This window comes from Astyanax mexicanus, chromosome 10 (genome assembly GCF_023375975.1).
Source record: "Astyanax mexicanus isolate ESR-SI-001 chromosome 10, AstMex3_surface, whole genome shotgun sequence".
Lineage (NCBI taxonomy): Eukaryota > Metazoa > Chordata > Actinopteri > Characiformes > Acestrorhamphidae > Astyanax > Astyanax mexicanus.
The window spans coordinates 34,478,335-34,498,491 of record NC_064417.1 but is presented as its reverse complement, the minus strand read 5'-3'; the positions used below and the strand labels follow the sequence as shown (position 1 = coordinate 34,498,491).

The 20,157-nt window shown below is 41.2% G+C and overlaps 1 protein-coding gene across 6 annotated transcripts in view; it reads right to left on the bottom strand.

Annotated features, from left to right (window-relative positions):
- Positions 1-20,157, bottom strand: part of pcdh1b (protocadherin 1b) — a 200,139-nt gene that overhangs the window by 171,701 nt on the left and 8,281 nt on the right. For 5 of the 6 annotated variants that reach the window (XR_007440925.1, XM_022684028.2, XM_022684030.2 and 2 more), the window contains exons 2-3: positions 7,521-8,361; positions 1,607-3,793 (exon numbers count right to left, since the gene is read on the bottom strand). Coding sequence is in view for 5 of the 6 variants with exons in the window: in XM_022684028.2 (XP_022539749.2) it covers positions 1,607-3,793; positions 7,521-8,348 (3,015 nt within the window). In the remaining variant the exon portion in view is untranslated. The remainder of the gene's footprint in view (positions 1-1,606; positions 3,794-7,520; positions 8,362-20,157) is intronic. The other variant, XM_022684029.2, reaches the window with a different exon arrangement.

Genomic DNA, 20,157 nt, shown 5'->3' with positions numbered 1-20,157 from the left:
TACTATTATAAGCTCTATATATATATATACTCTTTTTTTCATACTGTTCATATCGATATCAAAATTATCAACAAAAATTAAGAAACATATTATGAAAAAAATGATGGACATGTCATCCAAGTCTCTAATTTTATCACCTTATGCTTTTGATGTATTTACTATTATTCTAAAAAGTATACATTATTAATAAAGGAGAAGGGATGTGTCCAAACTTTTGAGTGGTACTGTACTTTGGTGAGCCTGGAAAAAGAATCAGAACAGCTCTGTACTTTTTTTTTCTTTGTCCTGTGTAAACTATCAGAACCAGTGACCCAGTGCCCTGAACGAGGAGCACGCCAATCACAATGACATCACAAAAAACAAACAAACAAATAAACAAATAAACAAGCAACAAAAAATAGCATGTTATTAACATATGTACATCTTGCATAATAATAACTAACAGTAAAAAAAGTCCCTTCCCTACGATTGTCTCCAGCACCGCTAATGAGGTCCAAAACGGAGCAGTTTATTTTTGGTTTGCTCTTTGAAAACTACAGTACGGCACCAACAGCGTCGCGGCGCCACGTTCCCCGAGTATCCGAGTGTCTCGCTGTCCTTTTCCTTCTAACATCGGCGCTATTCACAACGGACGTCATGTTATTCACAGCGCGGCACTAAAACCGGAGCATCACACCGAGTGAATCATGTGCCGTGATGACTCGCGACGGCGTCGCTCACTGATTAGGAGCCCTTATAAAACAGACCCACATTACGTACATAACGCCAAGGCACTCTCTGTGGGTGTGTGTTAGGGTGTGTGCGAGTGTGTATAAAGTCTGTATGTGTGTGTGTGTGTGTGTGTGTGGGAGAGAGAGTGTGTAAGTGTGTGTGTGTGTGTGTACCCAGGCCTGAAACCTGGCGACGAGCAAAGCTGAAATTACCTGCCATTAATCTGTGCAAACAGTTTACTCTCGCCCCGACAAAATGAAGAGCAGGTAATTAAAGTCGTTTTTCAGCGACAGGGCGCGAGAGCGGTCTGTGTTAAGTGTGCTTTTTCTTAACCTGCTCACCCCCAACTCGCCCTTTTCACCAATTTAACGTTCACACACGAACAAAATCAAACAGAACACACAACCCTCCATCAGCAGGTCTAAACGTTTAGCGAAGAGCAGTGAAAGTATTGCAAAACTAAATTAAATAAAAATAAAAAATAAAAGACACAAAAAAACACAGCCAGTGTTGAACCCTTCATATAAAACATCAAAGAAAATAATAAAATAATAAAACAGAAATAAAATGATATGTGAATACTTAAAATGATATTGTAAAACGTGTGTTTGCGATATGCAACCAACAAACTGAAAGTGACATACTATGGTAATTGATCAATTAAAACAAAAACCAACAACAATAATTAAAAAAAAAAGGAACAAACAAAAAAGAACCTTCACATAAACGTGTTCGGAATGCATGACGTGCCTACATCTGTGGCTTTTTCTTTTTTTCAGTGCACCTTTGGTTTGGCTTTCAGTCCAAGCCCTTAATACATGCCCTTAGTCCACATCATGCTGGTGTGGTACGGCGGGCTGTGGTACCCTGCCATGCTTTGGAAGTGGTCTCCTACCTGTTTGGTGCTATATTTCGGAGGGTTGGCCTTGTAGCTGTAATCCGAATACTGGTCAGAACCGGTTGAGTTGTTGTCCCCAGTTCCTACAAACGTGTTGGTGGCCGGCAGGTCCTGCACTGCCTGGTGCTTCTTGGATGCAGAGGGGGACTGAGGCTGCAGCTGAATGGAGGGCAATGGGGAGTTTGAGCGGTAGTGGCGGCCCAAATCAGGACTTCCTGGTGGGTAGTTCAAGGGTAGGTGGATCCTAGGACTGTCACCAACGCTGTCGTTCATGAGGTTAAACTTTAGGCCTTTCTGAAGGCTAGCCTCCTCGTCCTCCTCTAAAGGCTTGGCTGGTTTCGGTGCCTTGCCCTTCTTGCCTTTCTTGCTCTTGTTGCTTTTGGGACCTTGCTTAGGAGTATACAAGTCTTTCGTCTCCTTCTTGCCAGCCTGATACCCACTCTTAGTCTCCTTCTGCCAGCGGTGCCTGATAACCACCACCACCACAATCACTAGGATGACCCCAGCAATTCCTGCAAGGCTTCCGTACACAATGTTACTGTTCTGGACACGCTCATACGAAGGATCTCCAGCAATATCCATGTCCAGAGAAGTGTAGAGGCTGTGGCCAACCAGTGACTCCACAAGAGTGACGTTGCTGATGGTCTCGTTGACGAAAATGTGGACCAGAGCAGTCGTGTGTCTGGAAGGTTTGCCCTTGTCGCTGACTTTTACCACCAGGCGGTGAAGGCCATTGTGCTTCCGGGTGAATTCTTTGGCGAGAGTAATCTCACCATCCGTGGAAGAGATGCGGAAGAGGCCATGAGGGTTTCCGCCAGTAATGCTATAAACAAGCTCAGCGTTTAGCCCAGTGTCGATGTCTTCAGCATCTACTTTCTCCACCCGAGTATCTGGGCTTGTTAAGGGCTGCAGGAACTTGTAGGAGGAGTTGGAAGGCTTGGTTACATAGGGTGCATTGTCATTTTCGTCCAAGACATTAATGGTGATGCCAACGTAAGAGGAACGAGGAGGGTCTCCTCCATCAACAGCCTTCAGCCGGAAGGTGTAGGTGCTTTCCTTCTCCCTGTCAAAGGATATGCTAGAGAGGATGGTTCCTGTTCCGTTCTGAATCACAAACTTGCCATTTTCTGGTTCTACAGACAGTTGCACATGGGCATTCTCGCCCTTGTCCGCATCGATGACTGTGACCATTCCCACCGGACTAAGAGGAGGCATGTTTTCCAGAACAGAGAAGCTATAACCGTTCAGCATGAACTTGGGGTCATTGTCATTGCGGTCAAGAACCCTGACCACAACTGTGGCTGTTCCCTTCAAGCTGGGCACCCCTTTATCAGCTGCCTCTACATGAAACTCGTAGCGTTCCTTGTACTCACGATCCAGCTGATTCATGACTCGAACCTCTCCAGTGTTCGGGTTGATCTCAAAAAGTCCCTTGGTGGCAGAGTCTGTGATGATACTGTAGAGAAGCTCTGCATTGGTGCCACTATCAGCATCTGTAGCCACTACGTCCAAGACTTTATCACCTGGCTGGTTCTCCTCAGCAAAATCCACCTCATAGAGAGATGGGGAGAAGACCGGAGCATTGTCATTCATATCCGTCACCTGCACCTTCAGCGAGTTGGTGCTGGACAGAGCTGGATTGCCAGAATCTACGGCCACAATCTCAATCCTATATTCCTTGATCCGCTCATAGTCCAGTGGAGTCGTGGTCTGGAGAAAGTATTTCCTTTTACTGGTGGAGTCTGAAGCTGAAGCTGAGCGTAACTGGAAGGGCACATCTCCTGCCACCACACAAGTTACCACGGCATTCTCTCCTTCGTCTTTGTCAGAAACCTCCACCAGAGCCACAGGGGTGCCCACGGGCATGTCCTCCGAAACGTTAGCAATCCCATCCTCATGAGCAACCAAGCCGAAGCCACGAATCCTGATGGATGGGGCGTTGTCGTTCCTGTCCTTCACCGTAATGGTCACCATCGCTTTGGAGCTCTTAGCCTGAGGACCGTTGTCTCGGGCCTGGACAGAGAACTTGAGCAGAGGAACCTCCTCGCGGTCCACGGACCCTTTGACCTGGATGATGCCCGTGTTGTGGTCGATGTGGAGGAGGCGCTGCACGTTGGGCGATGGCTGGTGAAAGCTGTAGGTCACCTGACCGTTAGCTCCCAGGTCATCATCATTGGCTTTCACCTAGTGCAATAAAACAAGATAAGAACAGCAGTTAATGCCTTGATACAAGATTAATAAGATTGCTATTTCAAGAAAAAGTACTGTATCTCGCATCTGATTCCACATTAAGATTGGACAAGAGTGATAATTTGCTACCACACTTTCATTCTAGCTAATGGGTTTAATCTATTTAACACTTATATTCATGCCTAAAAATTTATTGGGTGTGACAGCATTATTATGTTCTTATATCATCATTATATCAGTAGCACTGAATTACCTCAAAAGGACAAAAAGGTTACACGCATCAATATGGTTTACAACAATGTGATTGTGCCAGATATATAAATATCTTCATTTTTATTCATGTAAAACAAGAAAAAACTAAGTGTGACATATCACCTAAATCACATATCAACAGGAGGTATAGTATAGAAATAGAGCAGCACTACAAATGTCTGTACTTCCCCTTCTCTTTTCCTGTGCAGGTCAGACACACCTGAATGCAAAACAACAGTGGCATCACTCATATTGGTGACACGGGCAGGTAAATGAGGAAGAACGCTCGGCTCCCACATTATTAAAAACCACTCGCTCGGTAAAGGCTATTGCAGCAGGACGAGGACATGGGCAGCGAGCGAGTCTGGCCCGCAGTTTAGAGCAAGTGCCAAAACTGCACCTCGCACGCCCAGCAGACGACGTGACAGCTCTTCCTCCCTCTGCTGAAAGTGCATTAGGCTAATTAATAAATCAGTAGCGCTTCCCACAAAACCCATGTCAAGTACCTTTTAGTCGCACGGCTTTGGCTCCTAAATAGTTTGCGTTTCTTACCACCATTAGCATCGCTAAGCAAGTCTGAAACGTCCTGGCACAGCCCAGCGGGGAATAGCAGGACGGCCAGATCTCGTTAATGAGTCTACTTAGCTTTAAGAAGCTGTTCGTTTATAAAAGAGCGCAAATTGCTTTCGAATTTGTATTTGCTGTAAGTCACAACAGCAGCAACCTCTCGCAACTGCCGCCGCTCAATTCCGACGTCCAATCAAACGTGCCCTGCTTATTTAATTGAAGGTCATTGGGAGATTTACATACTCCGACATTATTATCTCTTCAATGAGTTTATAAGTAACTGCACTCGGCTATGCTACGCTACGCTAATAACATAATAGCGCTCGGAATTGGTGGAACGACGCAACCTTTCAAACCTTGGATGTGCTGGTTTGTCATTTATGGTCATTTACATCAAAACAGTTAGCATTAGTGCTAATCGCTACTGCGCTCCCTCTCAGTTAATTTCCTCTCTTTCATGCTTTCTTTTTTGCTTTCTCTCTCTCGCTTACATTCTATCTCTCTTCAACTTTCTCTTCTTGCGTCAACTTTTTTGACTCTTTCATGCCTTCTCTCGCTATCTCTTTTGTTCTCTCTCTCTCTTTTGCTTTCTCTCTCTATCCCATTAGCTCTCTCTCTCTCTCATTTACTTCCTTCCTCTTTATTGCATTCTCTCTCTCTCACTCTCACCCTAACTCTCTCAACATGCTCTCTCACTCACTAGCTGCAGATGAAACAGCAGTGTGGCTTGAGTCCATGCATTAGAGAGCACAGCCTTAATCTGAGGCAGTCATAAGATTATTCATGAGGCTTAAGTTATTATTGCTCTATATGAGTCACTCTGTTTCATCCGCCAAACAAGCTGGGAATTCATTTCATCTAATGTGTGTTTGAAGAGCATTTCTCCCAACAAACCGGAATGCTCCATCAACACGTCTAGCCCGCTGAAATTATAAAATTAAGCATTTTAATACCGGCGCCGCTCGCCGTACGCCACGGCTCGCACGCCTCAGCTCCGCAGAGCGATTACAGAGCCCGGCGTCTGGCTGAGGGGGGCACAAAATCTCTTGACATGCTCTTTGAAAACAACTTGGCCACATGGATTAATTGTTGACTGACAGATTAACGGTCTTTAAAACAATTTTATGCGTGGACACTCGCCTCCAATTGCTCTTGGAAAGCGTCCAGCTCCCGCAGCTGGCCTAATCTTAGCGACGGGCGCATTTCCACAGCAATTCAGCACGCAACGCTCCCCGCCGGTCAATACCCCACTTCTGTTTGGTAAAGTGAGTGTTTAAAGGAATCACGAGAAGGGGATCGATCAATCGTCTGAGTAAATATGATTGGCCTTGCCCGTTTCCAACGCTCGCCCGTAGGCCGACACTGCGCTACGCCTGAGACTAAAAGTGAGATTGGACGATTAGGGAGGTGTATTGGCAAAACAACGGCAGTATGATATGTATCATGATACAAAGGTTAAGATTCTGTTGTAAGGTTTACTGTAGGTAAGGTTTAAGTAAGGTATATTGAAAAAAAAACTGTATAAAGTATTAAAAAACTATCATACTGCTGCCATTATCATCTAGTGGGTGGGGTTTACACACATCATTTCCTAAATCCACTTCTGACACCAATCCTTACATTCTTACTATTAAAAAACATCAATACTGTATCTTGTAAAATGTATCACAAAACATGATATGGTGATACAATATAATACAACATTGATATTAATATTTTCTTGCACCTCTTTGAGTAATATGATTTTTTTTTTTTTTACAATATTTCCTATCTTTAGGCAATGCAATATAATTCCGATATTGATATGCTCTGTATGAAACCTGTGATGTACGTAATCATGCACTGATAGAGCTGGGAGAAAAAATTGTATCACAGTATTTAAAGACATCTTCACAATAAACAGTATTCACGGTATATATTCAATTAAACATCATCCAATTAAACAAGATTTTCTCACTCTCTAGGATGAAATGCACAGCTGGATCGGTGTTCTTTAGGCATTCTTGATATCCTCAACGCGCTAATTAAAGCATATTGTAAAATATGGCACATATGGCACGACACCTCTTCTTTTTCTTCTTCTATTGTTTAATGATCAACAATAGCCTGACTCATCTTCCTGTAATTGTTCTGAAAAGTTTTCACACTGCAGATGAACCGGATCATGGTTTCACACCTGCAGTTGTCTGTAAGCACCCTAACTCTAACGTAACCCACCGGGGAAGAACACTTCAGCTGTCAAACTCCTCTGACATTCATTCTTAAGGTGCCACACTGTAACACACACTGTACCACACACTGTACCACACACTCCTCCTGACAGATCTGACACTCACAAATCCTGACAAGAGGGAGTCGTACCTGAAGCATCACCTTACCGGTATAGAGGAAAAGAGCGCTAGATAAGGTCATTCCTCAGAACTCCGCTGGCCTTTATGACTCTAATCAGAATGATGTCAGTACAAGGTTAGACTGATTTAAGGCGGTTCGTCTTCACCGTCCTACTGGCAATTTTTTTTTTTTTTTGGAATGTCATAGGCTGCCATACATTTCTACCTTGGGTGTGTGAGTATAATGCAGCCAGGTGTCACAGCAAATGTTATTATGTGTTTAGAGTGGTTTAATCTCATGGGGGAAAGTTGATGTAGTAAGGCTTTTAGAGGATGTTGAGCAATTCTTATTTTGTTGAGGCCAAACTCTTTTGGAACTTGGCTGAAATTTTCACCAGTTGATCTACTCTAGGAAACTAGGACAGTATCCTAATCTGCCACTTATTTATTGGCACTTTATACCACTAAATAGTGGTAGTGTTTTCGCTAGCCAAGGAATGCCCAGATGTTACAGTCCTAAAAACATACATTTTTAGAGAAACAAGAGAAACAATTGAAACAAGTGAACATACCTGCAGAACAGACTGGCCCACAGGTGTGTTCTCGGCCATTTCCCCCTCGTAGTGCGAGCGTTCAAACTTGGGCACGTTGTCGTTGGTGTCAGTGATGGTGATCCTGAGGAGGGCGCTGCTGTAGCGCGGCGGTGTCCCACCGTCTATCACCTTGATGCTAAGATCGTAGGTATCCCTCTGCTCGCGGTCCAGATTTCCAAGCACGATCAGCTGCGGCACCTTTTCGTCCGTATTATCCGCCACCTGCAGGCTGAACAGGTTCATAGCGTCTGATCCGGAGTTCAGCTTGTAATCCGCAATCCCGTTGCTTCCCGCGTCTTTGTCCATGGCCACAGGGATGGAATAGTGCGCCCCGACGTAGGTGTTCTCCGGAATCGCCAGTTCTAGGATGGGCGAGGGGAACTGAGGGGTGTTGTCATTCTCGTCTTGGATTTCAATGCGCCCCTCGATGAGCCGTGGCCCGGAGCCTTTCATCAGATCCGTGATGGACACCTCGAACTCCAGGAAGCAGGGATCCCCCTCAAACAAGTTCCGGCAATCCTTCAGCGTCTCCCGATCAATCGGCACGTCTGTGGTGTAAATGTCCCCTGTCTTTCCGTCCACCCGCAGGTAGGGGCCACCCACCTCTAGCTTGTAAAGATGCCCGGTATCAGGCAGTCCCTGGTCAGCCGCGAGACTTCCAACCAAAGTGTTGGGTGGCTGCTCCTCGCGTAGCTGATAGGTGATGGAAGCGAGGGAAGAGCCACAAGAGTAGAGGAGGAGCACTGTCCACGCCGCCACCGCCGCTGCCCGTGCTGACCCCATAGCGTCCACACCTCGGCACAGCATCTTTAGGCTGCTTCTGTGGGAACACACAAACAAGAACAAAAACAGGAAATTAGGGAGTGCAGAAACTCTGAGAACAACTCATGTTCCTCCAGATCCAGTACTCTCCTTTTGTGCCCTGACCCAAGAACTGCTGCCCAGGAACCTTTTAAGGCGGAGCTGCCACAGGACCGGCGATGTTAATTCGCTGGGATTCCTGATTGATCTTTCCTTCTGCTACTGTAAACCTCTCCACTTGTGAGGGCCCGAACGTGTCACAAACAATTACTTGTGCTCGACCTTCATTTCACAAAGTTCACGCCATGTCCAATCCATAAAGCCAGCGGCGGCCTGTAATAGTGCCAGGTACCTGCGCCGGGTGACAATGAAAAACACTCGCAGCAAAGTGGAAGGAGGGGTTTAGCGAGGCTTTTATTACATTTTTTTTTTCATTTTAATATTTTATTGCATATAAAATCTGATTATTGTAAAGCTATTCTTGTTTAAGAAAAAAGTTTTTACTGAATGTTGTTCTACTGAAACTGCTATACTATTCAATCCCTTATAACATTATTTTGTTGAAGTAGTGTATTTCGTCATATCGCCAAGGATATCTTTGTCGCAAACATACTACTAGAACATTGTCGTGTTACTTTAGGACCATATCGCCCACCCCAACTCTCCACTATGCTCCCCGTTAGCCTGAATATTTCCTGCGAATTTCCTCGCTCTGATTGATGTGTCCCTCGACAGAAGGCCTCATATTTGTTGCCAACATCAAATGCAGCTTCCTATATCTGTGATGTAACACAGCCGGCTAATGAACGACTTTCATATCATGGTAAATAGCCGCAGTATACCGCACACGGACAGCGCGTTTGATTTGCTACCTGTTCGGCTGGTTATTAATTACAGCTCGCTATTTTAGCTCACGCTTTGATCCCAATTCCCAAGTCTGGTCATTTTCTTCCTTTTTTTCCCCCATCGGCTATAATTTATTTTGGAGTGAAGTTCTTCCCAGAGCCGGAGACAGCGGGAGGGTTGGAGGTGGGTCACCGGGGTTAATCTACCACTGTTTTTTTTAACCAATTTCCTCCAATCCGGCTCACCCCTGTCATCCCGTTACCACAGAGCTTCCCAAAAAACACAACAAGCGGGAAAACATGTCCAGAAAACGAAACGGAAAATACGGCGACATTTCAGAAAGAGAGAGAGATAATACATTGTTGGTGTATGTTGGTGAAAGAAAGAGAGAGAGAGACAAAGAGAGAGAAAGGAAGACAGAGAGAATGAGAGAGAGAGAGAGACGGACATTTGTGGAGAACATTAGGAGCATTCACAACAAATGGCAGTAGTTTACGGCAGGTTTGACGTGGACGTGTGGCTTTGATGTCATTGTTTTAATTGTTTTGGGAGGGTGGGTGCTCGCATTGCTTCGGGTGGGGGGGGGGGGGGGGCGTCTGGGGTGGTATGTGGAGCGGGTGTGCTACCCTGGAGTGAGTCAAATGTGAGATTCATGGGCTGATTTGCATCTAAAAACTTTGCCTTCAGGGCAGAGAACACTGCAAAAACACAGGCATTTATGACTGTGACTATGACTCTGAAGTGAATCGTGTGTATCTATAGCAAGTGAGTACATACATGTGTTATATAATTTGTCCCATATGGATTATACACATATGTATACATAAATATCTGCATGCAGAAAATGTCCTCTATATATACAGTATATAAGTATCTATGCGCATCTAACTGTCCTATATGTGTTATATGATTGTCAACATTGAATATTATGTTCCATGTTTATATTGAAAAGTATCTACATGTGTCTATCTAATAAGTCCTGTGTATATTGTACAGCATCCATATGCTAAATGTTCCCTCTGAATTATGTATAAATGTAAGTACTTTTATGTACTTTTATAGAGAATGTGTGATAGATATATAATAATAATAATAATAATAATAATAATAATAATAATAATAATAATATATAGAAGTATATATTCATTAACTGCCTCCTGTGTGTGTTGTACACATGTAATAACACTATAAGCATGTATATGTAATAATGATATACACTATATAAAGCTCTGGAAAATAAATAAGAGACCGCTTCAGTTTCCGAGTCAGTTTCTCTTATCTTGCTATTCTCCCAAATTCCAAATTATAATATGGCAGTAAAAGGAACAGTATGGAGTTGATAGAGTTTACCTGGTTGAGTTTCGGTTAGAGTTTCTCTGATGTTCTGTGCTGTAGCTGAACGCTGGAAGTTTCAGGTGGCTAATAGTTATAATTGCGGTGTTTTTTGGAGGCTGAGTGTTCTGAAGGCACTCTGATGGTGCAATAATTGGTGAAAAGGAAAATACAGGGAACAGGCCCTGATCACTGCTGGAGAACGGTGTTCCAGAACAACAGGCTAATGAGGCTGAAACGCTGCACACCGCGAGATCCAATCACACGCCGGACAGAAGCACGGTCCGCTCCAGCCTAATGCTCCGGCCTAATCCAGCCCGGATCCACTGCGCCGGCGCTGGCACCGGACCCTCGCTCTAATTAAGCAGTGAGAGGTGAGCGGGGGGGCACGGAGGTGGAAAATGCCTCACCTCTACAGAGCCAGCTCACAGTGGCATTTCACAGCCCCGCGGCCCACGGCTCAGAACACCCCCCCCCCCACCACCCCACCCACCCCCTAACACCTAACGCCTAATATCACCAGCCCTGCCCCCAAGGTGGTTTCTGCAGCCGTCTGAGGACTGTCTTCACTGTACGTTTTATTTGTACCATTTAAAGAAGGATAAATTAAAATATGATGTAAAGATTAAAAAAATGATTAAATATTGATAAAGTGTAAAATTGGCTCCCAAAATCATTTGGCCCCACTTTATAATAAGTATCTCTAATAGCTATGTAGTTACACATTAACAATCTATGTAATAACAGTGTAACTACTGGTGAAATATGCATTGTTACAGATTGGTATGTGATAACAAATGTATGAGGCCAGTTAGAGATAAGTTAGACTTATCAGATCATGCTGTAAATTTTTTTTTTGTAGTGAAATTTTTAGTATCCTAAAACACCAAATTACACACAGCACAAAAGCTGTATTATTATATGGATTGTTAAAGTGTAACTAAACAGTAATTACAGACACTTATTATAAAGTGGGACCAATTTTTTTTAAGAAAAAAAAAGGGGAAAAATGACATTCAAGTGCTTTACACTCAAGGTGATATATTTAATTAAATTTAATATTTAAAGAAGAACAACTACTATAAAACAACCAACAACACACAATGTGAGATATCATTAGAATGCCCTAGCCAACAGCACTCTTACAGATAACGCCAAATATGACAAAAAAAGAGTTTTTATCACAATTCCACTTTTATTTTTACGTAAACAATTTTTTAAACAACTTTCTTTAAAGCACCATGTGTATAACTGAGTTCTATAAGGTGGTACATCGTCTAAAGCCCAGGGTTTTCTGGTGGAGAATTTCTTGGTTAGTAAAATGAACTGAACTCAAAGCTTGTTTACTATGAAATTGTTTGTTATAACAATATTAGATTGTTAATCTTATTTCTTGATAATGCTACTTGATTTATCATAAGTCATCTGGAAGTGCTGTTGCACAAACCAAGCACCTTTATCTGTATTAACTTCCAATCGAACAAGATCATTTCACTGTTTGAAGTCAATTAAAATAGGCAAAAATGAGTTTAACACGTTTAACAATCTCACAAAGTTGGAAATACTCCACGCTCACACAGATTCAGATGAGCTTTAAGACGATTTGACTCATTTTCTTCAGTATAAACCAATTAAAACCTCGTCCTAGAACTGCCCCGTTAAGGCCAGAGCCGTTTAGGGAGCTTTATTTTTAACAGTGCAGATTTAACCCTGCGGCGGCGCCGAGGGACGGCACTGGGAACCGAGCAGAGAGGAAGGACCCTGCCGATGCAGCGGGTCAGCGCAGACTGTGGAAAACAGACCCGGCTTCTGGAAAAATTTGGCCTAATGACCTTGTGCACTGTAGGGTCAGAGGTCAACAGGAGGAAACCAAACAGACCATGCCATTAAACAAACAAGTGGGAAAATCAGCCTGAGAGAAGTTTGTCTCAGCGGCGTCCCGCTCTACACAACCGGCCCGGCCTCACACTCCACAGGGACATTCTTACAAATGTTAACAAGTTTAGAAAAGGTCAGAAACTTCCAGTGTTCCCGAAAAAAGAGTTAACATTTAAAACAAAAAACAGCTGTTACAGTTCCTCATACAAAAAAACACACATTTAAAACCAGTTTAAACCAGTTAACTGATTCTTTTTTTTAGACTAATCAACATGTAACACATTTAACTGTGTCTGAGTGGAGCTGATAAATGTCAAAACCAGTAGAAGACTGCTTGGCAACAAATGAGGATATTTAAATGCTTCCTTTAATTGGAGGAGTTTGTATGATCACAGAATGGACTTCTCTGTTTGTATGTTTTGTAATAGTTTCGATCTGTTTGAATGTTTCAGCTCTTTTTTTTGGGTTAAAACAGGTTATAGAAAGTGCTGAAGGTTGCAGGTCTTTGAACTAGTCTAAAGATCACTTCTTTTTTATCTTTTTGGTCATGTGTTTGGTCATGATTTAGCAGAATTAGGCAGATGGTAACACCACATACACGATTTTAAAATGTTTTGCTCCATTTACTGTAGGTATAAAGATATAAAGCTCTGGAAAAAAATGAAGAGATCACTTCAGTTTCTGAATCAGTTTCTCTGATTTTTCTATTTATAGGTATATGTTTGAGTAAAACTCCAACAAAACAAGTTCATATTCATATTCAAGTTTTAGGAGTTCAGAAATCAATATTTGGTGTAGTAACCCTGTTTTTTTTTCACAGTTTTAATGCATCTTGCCATGTTTTCCTCCACCAGTCTTACACACTGCTTTTGGATAGCTTTATGCCACTTTTGATGCAAAATGTTCAAATTCAAATGTTCAAATGTGATTTTAAATTTAAATTACTTTCAAAGCTATTTCTGCTGAATAATTAAAAGGCCAGATGTGAACAGAATGATTCAGACTTGTTTTAGTGCGAAACAATCCCCAGTCAGATTAGTGTATAATAGAGTGGTGGTGAATCAGAACATCTGAAACTGTAAGCTCCGCCCCCCACAGAAAGTTACTTCCCTACATGGTTATGAATACATACACTGTCTAACATATCTAACACAATGTTTTACCACAGTTCTGTTTTTTTTTTTTTTTTTTTTTTATATTGCGTATCATTAAAATGGTGGAGGGATACAATATTTCTTTGCAATTTGTAGTGTGTAGTGCAGTAGAAAATAGTCCCTGAAGAAAACTTTGTATTTGTTTGTATTAATTCAGATTAATTCCACTAATTCACTTTTTTACTTAATCTTAATAATTATTCCATATGCACTCAGCTGACTACTGTAGGATCTATGTTGGGTTTGGATGGTAAATAAAGTATCTAAATTGTATCATCTCTTATATCTCTCTGAATTATTAAGGGCAGAATTTTGAAGCCCTGGTGGAGCTGACCTGTATTTGCGGGTGAGGGTGGTGTGTTGTTCAGTTGTTCAGAGGTTTTGTAAGAGTGAATAGGTTTATAAAAGATTAATGAATACAAGTTTTTTTTGTTTGTTTTTCCACTTAAAGGTGAGGAGTTTGTTTACCGCGTCGCTGAGCGCCGAACGTCCTTCAGCTCAAAGTCCATGCAGGAAGTGTTAGCGCTGCTGTTTACCCACAAAAACAAACTACCTGTCAGACCTGCGCAAGCGAGTGAGAGAGAGAAAGAGTGAGAGAGAGAGAGACAGAGAGAGAGAGGCAGTGTTGTGTGTAGTGGTGTGTGCTTGACTTTTTTATTATATTATTTTTTATTCTTTACATGCTTGAAATACTTAGATCTGTTAAACATTGGAGCAGCAAACTGTATGTGTGTATGTGTATGTGTGTATGTGAGTGTGTGAGTGTGTGTGTGTCTGTGAGTTTATTGTGTGTGTGTGTGTGTGTGTGTGTGTGTGTGCTTGTTATTAGAACAAACACCAACCAAAGAACTCTCACGATTATGCTCTCTCTCTGGGCTCTGAGCGGTCTGTGTGACTGTGTGTGTGTGTGTGTGTGTATGAGTGTGTGTGTGTGTGTGTGTGTGTGTGTGTGTGTGTTATGGGTCTGTGTGTGTCCATAGGGGCTTCAGAATGTAACATACATCCTTTCCCACACTCTACCAGCCATGAAACATTTTCAACAAGCTAAACAAGTGTGTTTCCATGCACTGAAGAACACGAAAAGCAAATGTCAGTACACAGGGGCATGCCAAAAGTCATGGGACAGGAACTATTACCATATCCCATGGAAGTTGTGCTGGGTCTCATGCACTGAATGTGGGAGAAGGCTTGTTGCTAGTTGCTAGTTGCTTTACAGGCGGACAAATCTAGCCAGAAGCTGCTGCTCACCATCATTACCACCCACTGCACTGCACTGTCCACTGTGGGTGGCAATATTAGCTTTCTATGGTGTATTCCCATCAGTACATACAAGACACTGAAGATGGAGGAATGTTATATACCCGCACTTTAACTTCAGAAATGGAATGTCCCATTCATCTGCACCCACTAAATCAGATCTGACTCCAACTCCCATAATTCATCTGGTTGACCAGTGTTCAGTAAACCTCACTCACAAGATAACACCTCACAACTAACAAGACAAATGTTTCCCATAAGTTCTTGAAATATGTGCAATATGATTTAAAAATATATATATTTATTGTATCATAATATTTAACACATATATTTGTTTGATATTTTGATGAGCGGATGAATTGTAACAATAGCATAACATTTCTAAAAACTAAAAAAAAGGTTTTTCATGATCTCATAATCCCATTATTAATTATAGAATTATAATGTGCCATATTAAATCAAATTAAACAGGACTAATCAAATTTTATTATTATTTGATGTGATAAATTATATGAAGCTTATTGTCATGCTGCCATATATATATATATATATATATATATAGATATATATATTTAAAAAAAATATTTAATAATAATACATAATATATTTAATATATATTTCATTACTTTAATTAATTAATATATACTTTATTGAAGGCCTGTCACAATACATGTTTATGAAATATATAGCATCCCAGAAATATATATTATTGTCATTTTAATACAATAAAATGCCACTGATATTTTAAAAATAGAATAGCATATTGAATGCATATCGTTTTCTTTCCCAGCTGCAGTCTGTGCACTATTATATATGGGAACAAACATAAAAATAACATACAAATAAACACAATAGACAATATCACCATTATAAAATTATGATTATTGTGGTGATGTCCAATTATCGTTCGATAAATCGATATTGTAATTATCGTGACAGGCCGACTATTGTATATTGTGTTGTATAACAATATTTGGTCCTACTTCTAGTATTACAACTTACAACTTTTATTTACATTATTGAATAAATAACACACACACACACACTAATGTTAATATCCAACAGTGTCACTACACTAAAGCCCTGTTTGTTTATATGTTTGTTTGTTTTTTGTTTATTTGTTCATTTGTTTACAGGGCTACTGTTTGCTCCTCCTGTGAAACGATTAAGCTAAGGAAACTGGATCTGATCCGAACTCGTCCATCATCTCCACATGAATAAAATATCATCAGCACATCTACACAATAACTGCTGAACGGTACTGAGCTCAGACACGCTGCTGCTGCTGCTGCTGATGGGAGCCATATTTTATTCATGGGAAAAAAACGCTGCAGATCCAGATTCATTAGCAGCTGGTTCTGATTCTGTTCTGATTCTGTTTAGAAAGTCAGGAGAACCCTGCTGTGTGTTCTGCGCTGTGCTGCCTCCCTCTCCTTCACACGTTCCGATAAAACCAGCGCTAGCGCGGCGCGGGATGATGAAGGCCGCTGTAAATCACGGGCCGGGTTCTGCGGGCCTGTTTGGAGCCGTTACGGCGGCGCTGGACGCTGTGGGCTGATTTAATGGCCGGGGCTTTGTCCTGCTGTAAATCTGTGAATGATGATGGCCTACGGAACAGCATACAGGGCTGCTTTCTGGACTGAGGAGCTTGTGAACGGTCCGGGGGGCTGCAGAACAGGCCGGGGGGCTGTAGGACGGGCTCTGCAATGGCCTGTGGGAAGGTGTGAGGACTGAGGACTGGGAGGGGCTATTGTGATTGAAATGGTGCTACTGGAGCGGCACCGGCGGCTGAAAGAGAGCCTCGTTTCAGATTCTTTGGGATTCTGTTTGGTGTAAACGTTCTGGGCATGTCTGTGCGATGGGTCATCTCCGTTACAATAGAGGGAGGTCAGCCAGAAACAGTAGCTACGTTTACATCTCAAACAGCCCGGGAACACCCTGACGACAGGCACATCCTGGGGTCTTCCCGTCCCTCATTCTGCATTTAATTTGTAATGTCTAAAACAGGGGTCCCATTAATTGATCCCAATTTTAATGTCAAAGAAATTTTGCATTACCACATTTAAAGACATTTTAATGATAGGCATTATTTATTGTAATGTTTTGACACGTAAACTGTAAACTATTTAATTTATACAGCTCTGAAAAAATTGAGTTCCTTTGATTTGACTAAATTGAAAATCTCTATAATATAATCAAGAAGATGACGGATGATCACAAGCCATCAAACCAAGAACCAAGCTGATCTGCTTGAATTTTTGCACCAGGAGTGGCATAAAGTTATTCAAAAATCAGCGTGTAAGACTGGTGGAGGAGAACATGCCAAGATGCATGAAAACTGTGATTAAAAACCAGGGCACTTCAGCCATTTCTCATTTTCTGCAAATAAATGATCTAAACGGCAATTGTTTTATTTGAAATTTGGAAGAAATATTGTTCGTACTTTATAGAATGAAACAAAAATGTAAATTGTATCGAACACATATCTATAAATAGCTAAATCATGGAAACTGATTCAGAAGTGCTTTCTTATTTTTTTTTTCCAGAGCTGTATATGGTGTGTATGGTGTTTTATAACTGTGCAATTACATGTGTAGAAATACAGCTTTCATGAACACATAAATACCCAAAGCAAACACTTGAAACAGTACATTATTTCTGATGTAATTTCACGTTTATAGTTTTATACATATATTTGGACACCCTGGTAAATAAATGTAAATTACACAACTTTTTTTTTTTTTTCAAAAATGTTTGTTAAATGAAAAAAGGCTTTGCTACATATTTTACACACAATTCATTTACATTTCAATTTACTGAATTTATTGCCAAATCACAACAGATCCTCTTGTTTAAACTCTATGCACACCTCCTACTCTTCCCCAATTATCCTTCTTACTTTATCATCTTCCTCTTCCTCTGCACACACCACATCTTCCTCACTTTGTCATTCACTTCCTCATTCATTAAACACACACACATTAAGTTTCCTGTATGTCACTTTACCTTCTGCCTTTATCTGCTGTAACACACACACACACACACACACACACAGTCTGTGGCGTTGGTGTTGTTAGCGCTGAGGGAGGTTAACAGATTTAACAGGTTAATTACGATTGTGAATCCTCCCCCGCTGACACGCTTTAAAACCACTGTATGGTTTCCTTCACCTTCCTCATCCTCATCTTCATCCACATCCTCATCCTCACGCTCCAAAACCTGCAGCCAGAACCTCCTCACTGCAGCAGCAGCACTGCCGGACCCGCTCTCCATTAACCCTTCACTCTCTACAGCCCCGAACAGAACTACAGACCAGCAGGATGAAATTATATGCTATTATATTATTAATTATACTGTGTACTGGTTATTAAGAGATAGATAAATATAGTGATATAGTACAGTGTGAAATTCGATCCGCCCTGTATCTGATATTACTGCAGCGTACGGTCGATTAGCCTGGACGCTCGTTTCCCTGGACGTACCTAAAGGACAGAAATCCCATTGACTGCTGAGCAGCTGCCCATTGCCTTCTATTGTAAGAGCCTTTCCAGTCAATTGGTTTTCTGTTCCTTTCTAACAGAAGGAGAGCGGGTCAACAGTACTGACCCCCGTAATTGACCGAACACTACCGACACAATGGATAGAGATTAGGTCCAAAATCAAAACCAGAGTACACCTTTACTCTTTATACATACATCCACAGGCGCAGTACTGAATAATACTCATTCATTTAGTAATTAATACTTATGAGTCAGTACTGGACAAATACAGAATAATATGAAATAAGTGCTAAATATATAGATAGAGACGCAATAAGTAGTGAATAATACTGCATATGTACTGAATAAGTGATGGATAATACTAACCACGTACTCATTGAGTACTGAGTAAGTACTGAATTTTTACTGTATAATACTGAATACGAACTGGATAATATGAAATAATTACTAAATCAGTGTAGAATATGTACTCAATAAGTACTGCATAATACTGAGTCAGTATTGAAGAGGTACTGAAATAGTCCCAACAAAATACTAAACAAGTAGTAAGTAATACTGAATACATTCTGAATAATAGTGACTCTAAACAGGACTAAACAGGTACTGAATTACTTTTAAATAATACTGTATTGAGTAATAGTGACTCAGTACTTAAGTACTAAATCAGTGTGGAATATGTACTCAATAAGTACTGCATAATACTGAGTCAGTGTTAAAGAAGTACTGAAATAGTCCTAAAAATACTAAAAAAAATAGTTAGTAATTCTGAATAATACTGTACTGAGTAATAGTGACTTAGTACTTAACAGGAAGTGAATTATTCTAAATAATACTGTATTGAGTAGTAGTGACTTAGTACTAAACATGTACTGAATTACTTCTGAATAATAATGTATTGAGTAATAGTGATTTAGTCCTAAACAGGTCCTGAATTACTTCTGAATAATACTGTATAAAGTAATACTGAATAAGTACTGAATAATACCAAGTCAGTACTAAACAAGAACTGAATTTGTTCGGAATAACTGAATAAATATACTGAAAAAATACATGCAAAAAGTGTGCACGTTCTGAAGTGGAGCAGGAAGAAACATAAAAAAGAGAAAAGGTGCAGTGGGAAGGCGAAGGTGGTGATTCATGGAGAAAACAAAAGGCTGAAAGTGTTCAAAGGGTCAGACTGTGGTCAGCTTGCCGTGGCAACAGTGTCCCACGGTAACAGACGACCATTCGAACAATGCGGCTGTAAATAATTATATATTATAATATAAGTGCATACGTATTTGAGCAACATTTCTCTACTACAGGGCCTAGACCAGCTTTGTGCATGCATTTGCACATCAGTGTTAGCAACTGGTGCAACTTAAAGTAGCTGAAAAAATCCAAATATTTAAAAATATATATTTACACAGCAAGTAAATAGACTGCATTAGCGCGCATGGCTAAGCTAATCCTTTACATAATCCTCTATGTATAAATATTGCAGATCACAATATGCAGCATTATAATCCCAAACTGGTGTTTTACTGTAAAAGCATGTTTACTTATTTATTTATTTCAGCTTTTAAGACTCACAGCTGTCGTTACCGTGCACACGTTACAGTGCACGTGCTCGGCCATGAACGGACCAATAGGAACATTCCAAAAAGATCGGGATTAACTCTTAAGTGCGTGATTTTAAAGGTCGTTTTTTTTGTGTGTGTGAACAAGTGGTTTTAAATGTAGCATTGGTGAGTCCAGCACTCAGCAGCTCTTGTCCATTTTGTTGACAGACAGCCGTGGTCATGGCGACGGCTGTGTAAGCCCCTCCCCCTCCCCCCTCAGCGACGTGTGTCCACTGATGCCGCTCGT